The 7,138-nt window shown below is 33.2% G+C and overlaps 1 protein-coding gene across 1 annotated transcript; it reads left to right on the top strand.

Annotated features, from left to right (window-relative positions):
* The first annotated feature begins 2,613 nt into the window (after window positions 1-2,613).
* On the top strand, window positions 2,614-7,138 carry LOC111790711. The gene is made up of 6 exons (XM_023671734.1): window positions 2,614-2,933; window positions 3,634-5,278; window positions 5,372-5,623; window positions 5,812-5,892; window positions 6,040-6,636; window positions 6,811-7,138. The coding sequence occupies exons 2-6, from the start codon at window positions 4,085-4,087 to the stop codon at window positions 6,862-6,864; spliced, it is 2,178 nt and encodes a 725-aa protein (XP_023527502.1). The 5' UTR covers window positions 2,614-2,933; window positions 3,634-4,084; the 3' UTR covers window positions 6,865-7,138.

The raw sequence follows: 7,138 nt of genomic DNA on the forward strand, positions 1-7,138 counted from the left end.
TCCTTTTATTTCATTTTTATCAAATTAATTTTAGTATGTGTATTAATGCGTTAATATAAACATATTTCAAGTTATATAAAGACAAGAATAATATTTAAATTTAATAATTTCCAAAACACAATAGAAATATATTTCTAAAATGTATTTTAAAAATAATTCTAATAGACACTTTTTTTTTTTCTTTTTAAAAGTTTAACAATAAATTAAAATTTTTATTGAAATTATATTGAGACCAAAATAATATTAAACTCGAGGTGCGGACATGTACTAAAACATATACCAAAGGATCGAAAAGACACAATTGGCCTTTTAACTAATTTATAAAAAGGATAAAGCAAAAAGAAAAGGCTTAAACAAATACAAAGAGAAACAAGGTGCTTCTTTTGTAAGTGGTTTCAACTTCAAAAGGTTGGCAAGTTTTAATTCTTTTGTTTATTTCCCCTCTTTCACTTTATGGTCAGGAAATAATTAAAATAATCCCTTTTTTTTTTTCTTTTTTTAATTAATACGTTGAATTATCCCTAAACCTTTAGATATATGCTATTGAATTCTAAATATATATATATATATATATATATATATATATATATATATTTATTTATTTATTGTAAGAGATAGCTAAATTTTTAATTTTTTGTTTAATAAGTTGAAGAATTTTTTACTTGGAATTCTTAATTTTGTGTCCGGGTATTTTTTAAAATTGTTGAATTATAAATTTAGCCGCTAAATTTTGAAATTTATGTCTATTTAATAATTGCACTTCCAAAATGTTCAATGAATTCATAAACTTGTAATTTTGTGTCTAAGTTTCTTGACAAATTCTAAATTTTTAAAATTTTATTAGACATGAAATTCAATATTTATGTCCAGTTACTGGTTAATTTAAAAAATATTAAATTTATTAAGATAAAAAATTCATATACAAAATAATTTTATTAAATACTATTTAAAAACAAAAAAAAATTAAATTTATAATTTGGTCTAATTTATATAATTATTCTGTTATATATACTATGAAATAATTCGAAATTAAAGAGTTGGATACTGATATTTTAGGACTAATAAAAAATATAAATAAATATCATCCATTGGTTTTTTTTAGATGCCATCCATTAGTCATAATACATTCAAAAGTGAAATCAATTTATTTATTAATTAAATTATTTTATATAAGATAATTAATATACAAATGTCTTAATCAATTTAGCTGTTATAAACAAACAAATAATAATTTAAAAAATAAAAAAGAAAAAAAAGAAAAAGACATCAATGGAATGTGTCAATCTTTTGGGCTATTTGTTCATTTATTATGATGACCATCCACCTAAATTCTCTGCTTCTTCTTGTTCAAATTAAATCCATTTACGAGTTTGAATAATATTAAAAATAATTTTTTATTAATATATATATATATATATTAAAAACGGCAAAATTACAAATTTATTTAAAAAACCACCATTTTTAAAATATTTAATAAATTTATAATTTTTTAATTTTGTGTCTAATAAAATCTTCATATATTATTTTATTTGTTTATATTATTTAGACATAAAAATTAATATGTTATTGTTTTTAAAATAATATTATCTTTCACTTTTAAAATTATTCTTGAGATATAAAAATGGCAATAAATTTAGAAGAAAATTAATGTGACGATAAATTAAAATAAAAATATTTTTAAAAAAATGAAAAGCTATATATATATATATATATTTTTTTGTGATTTAATGTGTTATTATTGAAAGGGTAAAAAAGTAAAAGGACCATGTGAAATAGAGTTTATTTTTACCCACCCCACTAAAACAAATAAATGGTCTCATAAGCCTTTGAAAATTCCCAAAAGACACTCAAAATGGATTTTATTTTTATTAAAAAAAAATCACAATTTATAATTTATCTTACACGTAATTAATTATTAATTAGGAAAGTTAGTATAAAAATTTAAATTAAATAACTTTTATTAAATAATGAAGTCGAGTTGTTCGAGCATTTATTAAAAATTTTATTTTTAATAAAAATAAAATATTAATAAGTAAATAATTTGTCATTTTAAAAATTCAAAAAAATTAGTATTTATATTTTTTTTATAAAGCTTTTTTTTTTTTTTTTTTNTTTTTTTTTTTTTTTTTTTTTTTTTTTTTTTTTTTTTTTTTAAAGAAGTGCGTATATTTGAGCCTAATTCATAACGCCACAAGGTGAAAAAGAACAAAATTTAGGTTGACTTATGGAACATAAGCTCGTTTAGTACGGTGACCTAAATATAAAGACAATATTAGTGGAGAATTCACCCGACGACTAGAAACACGACAAATAAGTTTTGAAAACTTGCTCCCATATAAATGATGGAAGTCATTCATTTAAAAAGGTACGTTATATTACTTTAGCTCGTCTCAATACTGCATCAAATTTAATATTAATTGAAGTCCGGGTTGAACACTATTTATCGTGTTGGACGAACTACCTCGTTTGAAACTACATATCAATAATTATTATTTANTACATTAAAACTAAAAAAAGAAAAAACAAAAAACAAAAAGGAAAAAAAGAATTTTAATTTAAAATAAAAGATAAAAGAAATGGGATTTGTAAGAATATTAGAGCCTAAGAAATGGCGGTGGCAAAGTTGGGATGGGGCGATGATGGTGATGAGATGACGATGGCGTGTTTGGGGATTATAAACATGGGAGAGAGAACAAAATTTAACTCATTTTCCCCTTCGCCTAATACCCATTATCACTTCTTCCTTCTTCTCCTCTTCCATCACCATTTCCAGTTGAACACCCCTTTTTCCCTTTCCCTCCTCCATTTTCTCTCCCATTTCTTGCTGTTTCTTCTGTTTAATCGGTGAATAATCGGGATTCTCGATCTGGAGGTGTTGATTTTTGGTTCGGAGATGATTTTTCTCCTGGATTCTTTCACCCGACAGCTAATTGGTGCGTCTTTTACTCGAGATTTTTTGTTTCGATTTTCTCTTACTGAAACGTTAAGTTTTTGTTTCTGTTCATGATTTTGGGTGATCGAGCTTCTGATAACTTTGTTTTTAGTTTTTGTTTGGTCATTTATGTGTGCTGCTGAGGAGCTGTGGTTTTAGACTTTTGAGTTTTGATGGAAATTTCCTTCGTGGTTCCTTTTTTCTGGCTGTGTTTCTTATTAATCACTGAAGGATGGAATAGCTTTAAGAAGAGGAACAGAGAAATAATGCTATTGCGTTGAATGGATTATGGATATCGTACAAGTAACTGCTCCTTTTTCGAATCATCTTCCTGTTAGACGTTTTGGTTGTTCGATTCTGCTTTTTGAGTTGGTGTTTATTTATGAAATGGACAATCTCGTGTAGATCTTTACTTAAGAAATGCTTTGTTTTGGTGTAATGGAGGGGTTGTGAATTTGTTTCTTTTTTGCTGTACCGTCTCTGGTTCTTCCATTGTGTTCATATATGGTGGATTCTGCATTTTGTCCCACATTCTTCCAGTAGATCATATCTTGATGAGTATCGAAGAACGTCGACGATCATCTTGTCAGTTATAACCATTAATTACACAGAAAAAAATTGTGCTGCTATAGAGATGCAAGGTTAAAGTGAATGTGTTAGATTTTGACAAAGGGACTAATCATTGTTTATATCATTTTCAGGGGTGCTTACTCGTTCCGTTGGCAATGACGAATTGTATGTCTTTGGATGTCGATTTGAATGGAGGTCGGAAGAACTTTGCTCATTATAAAGTTTGGATATCCCACATCTGCTTGATTTTGTTTACGACAAACTCCATGAGCATGGATGAGGGTACAGCTAGATCATGGATACATTTGGAAGATACATAGCATTGGCTTATATTTAGATCTTGGAATTGTAATTGTTTGGTTGTTCTTCTTTCATCAGGGTATAAATAAGCATCAGTAGTTAAGAATTTAAAACCGTAGTGCTTTAAGGTAGATGATCGTCCATTAGAAACCTCGGTAGAGTAAGGCTCCCTCAACACGCACTCGGAAGGAAAGAAAGTTTATATATGTAATTGAAAAAAGAGAAGGAACCTGAGTGAAGTCCTATTTGAAATATACAAGTTAGTTTCTGGAAAGATCGACCATGGGGTTGCCACAAGTCCCCATCAGTGCGAAAACTGAGGAGGTACCAGCAGGCTCATTGAGCATGTTTCTGCAGAGTCCTCCATGTTTTAACGATGTGAGTTCCTGCAATTTGGCTGGAAGCTGTAATGGAGGCTCGAGCAGGTGTGATGAGAGTACACCGTACTCTTCCTCCGGGGATTCCGAGAGAAACTTCTACATGGAGCTTCCAAATTTTCGTGGGAACTTAGCTATGGTTGGTGGGGGATTTGAAAACGCTTCCAATTATCATGGACCGAAAATTGGGTCTATGGATGATGGTTGCTGGCTTAACTCTAAATGTGGACGAGATAGCCATAAGCCTGTTGCTAGGATAGTGGGATTCGTGTCGGGGGAAACTAGTTCTAGAAAGGATGAAAAGGTAGCCGAGATTAGGATCAATGAACATGAATCCAGTGGTTCAGCAGTCAGAAAGCGGCTGTTATCTCCACTGAGCAGCATGCTTTTTCCAGACCAGTTTAAGGGTGACCCATTGGACACTGATAGCAGAAAAACCGATTCCTCGATATCTGAAAACTCAAGAACTTCTGCTGCTGTCCATGATTTCAAGAAAGCTCATGTTGGAAGCAAAAATGATTTTACCTTGCAAACCCGATCTCTAGCAGGCTTATTAGAACAGAAAAAATTGCTGTATGACAGTGGTGTCGTGAAATCAGTCGTTTTAAGTGTAGAAAATAAGAACTCTCTTGCTCGGGACGACATTTTATCTTGTCCAGGTCACGATGAACTCAGTAAGTTGAGTTGCATAAGAACCCATGACGTTTCTGGAAGTCTATCTCCTGAAATGGTGTCTATGGGACCTCTTTCTCTGTCACCTCTTGGTCCAAAGATTTCAGAGAGAATGAAAAATGCAGGAAGATGCAGAAACATCAAGAAAGAGAATGTCGGTTATCATTCACTTCTTGGCGATATCGAAAAATCTTATGAAGAGGAAATGAAATCGTTTGAAGATGTTATTTTGGCGAAAGAGTTTCGACCATCCTCCTTGGAAGGTTCCAAGAGTGCTCGTTGGATTATGTCTCAGGATTCGGTCCCTACTTCCCGGAGCATGCGCTTTGTTAGAAGTTTGAGTGGACTTTCTGTAAGGAGATCGTTGGTTGGTTCATTCGAGGAGTCATTATTATCCGGTCGATTCTTATCTGGCAAACCGTGTCAGGTTAGTATTCTGCTGCATAATTCCAGTTCTGAATTGATGTATAAGATTTTGTTCTTGACGTGATTACTTGTTACTCATGCATTATATACACAGCAAATTGATGGTTTTCTGGCTGTTCTAAGCATTACTGGAGGGAACTTCTCACCACATTCCCAGAAGCTGCCATTTTCAGTAGCAAGTGTGGATGGAGATCGCTACTTACTATATTATGCATCCATTGATCTTGCTAAAAGTTCCTTACTAAACAAATATAGAGATAAGAAATCCAAACAGGTTCTGAGCAACGATGAGTTGCAAACTGTGAAGAGCCGTCTTCGGGTTCCTATGAAAGGGCGTGTTCAACTGGTAAGTTGGTTAGTCCTTTTCTGTCGAGATACGAATCGAATTGCATGTTTCCTTAGTGCTTGATTGATGTAATATCTAAATTGTAATGCAAAGTTGTGCACGTTATGCATTCGATACGTAACTTGGCTGCAATCAAACGAGCATATCGAGTAAGGAACGATCTGTATGATTTAGTTTCTTTTTCACAGGTTCTCAGCAATCCCGAGAAGACTCCCTTGCACACGTTTCTCTGCAATTACGATTTGAGCGACATGCCTGCTGGCACTAAGGTGGTGAATATTAACGTCGATGCTGCTTTTCGTTTTCATTTATCATCACCGCTCTGTAGTGTTTGATATCGAACTGATGTTTTTGACGTTTTTTCTTTTTGTACGACTGTCTAATTTTGTTCGTCTTTTCTGTGTTCTGAAAACTAGACCTTCTTGCGCCAGAAGGGTACTCTAGCTTCCTCCAATGCAGCTTCTATGCAGTCGAAAGAAGGGAAGGTCGACCACGACAATAAAATGGCGGATAATTCGATATTAGCCTCCCAAAGAGGTGATGATACCGATGTGGCTAGCAAGAACATGACAGAAACCAATGGAATTATTACTGGACACGAAGGAGACAGTGCGAAAAATGGAAACAGACGAAGAGAAGGCTCTGATAACGGGGACGGTTCAGAGCGGTTTTTCGATAACCAAAAGACAGATGCTACTTCTCTAGGTGTTGAGAATCAGTACCAGAGGGGGCCTGATCAGAAGGATGGCTACTGGGTTGATAATTGCTGTGAAAATGACAAGAAACTGAAGGTCAATGAGAATCCTGCTGGCGCTCTCCGCTACGCTCTTCACCTCCGTTTCCTTTGTCCGTTACCAAAAAAATCTTCTAGATCATCTCGGAAATCCAAATCCGAGCCAGTCTCCGAGCAAAACAAGCCTAACCTGGATACAGATGGTGAAAGAAAATTCTATCTATACAACGACATGCGGGTCGTCTTCCCTCAACGCCATTCAGATTCCGATGAGGGCAAGGTAATGGTTAACCAGTAGCCTTCTCCATTTATCTACATCGTTTTGCATCTCGACACACACACACACACGCACGGATTCAGCTTGAAGCTGCATACATATGCTGATATCTTGGCTGAGCTGCTATTACTTATCTGTCTGTTTGTTCATTCTTTTTGCTCTAATTTGTGATGACAGTTGAAGGTGGAGTACCATTTTCCAGATGATCCCAGATACTTCAGCATCAGCTGACATGTTCTTCTCCCAAGCTCCAGCCAAGGCAAGGTTTGTTCTTCTCTAACATACCCCTTAGTGTACATATTTACTGTGTTTTCTGTCATTTCCATTTCAAAAATTTCAAAAATGGCTTAACCCACTTCCCATTATCCTCTGTATATTATATCTCCTACATGTTGAACCAAGTTCTTACCTCTCCCTTGCTCTGCCATTGTTCCAACCAGACAACTTCAACTGGAAAACAAAATTAATGAAAATCTCTTTTAAGTTATGAATGTAAATTTATTAA

The sequence above is a fragment of the Cucurbita pepo genome, chromosome LG03 (genome assembly GCF_002806865.2).
Source record: "Cucurbita pepo subsp. pepo cultivar mu-cu-16 chromosome LG03, ASM280686v2, whole genome shotgun sequence".
Taxonomy (NCBI): Eukaryota; Viridiplantae; Streptophyta; class Magnoliopsida; order Cucurbitales; family Cucurbitaceae; genus Cucurbita; species Cucurbita pepo.

Bases quoted from the DNA above. Each gene is read 5' to 3' on its own strand.
- LOC111790711 (XM_023671734.1), top strand. From the start codon at position 4,085: ATGGGGTTGCCACAAGTCCCCATCAGTGCGAAAACTGAGGAGGTACCA. The intron at 5,893-6,039 runs GTGGTGAATATT...TCTGAAAACTAG, and splicing joins ACATGCCTGCTGGCACTAAG to ACCTTCTTGCGCCAGAAGGG. The intron at 6,637-6,810 runs GTAATGGTTAAC...TTGTGATGACAG, and splicing joins CAGATTCCGATGAGGGCAAG to TTGAAGGTGGAGTACCATTT.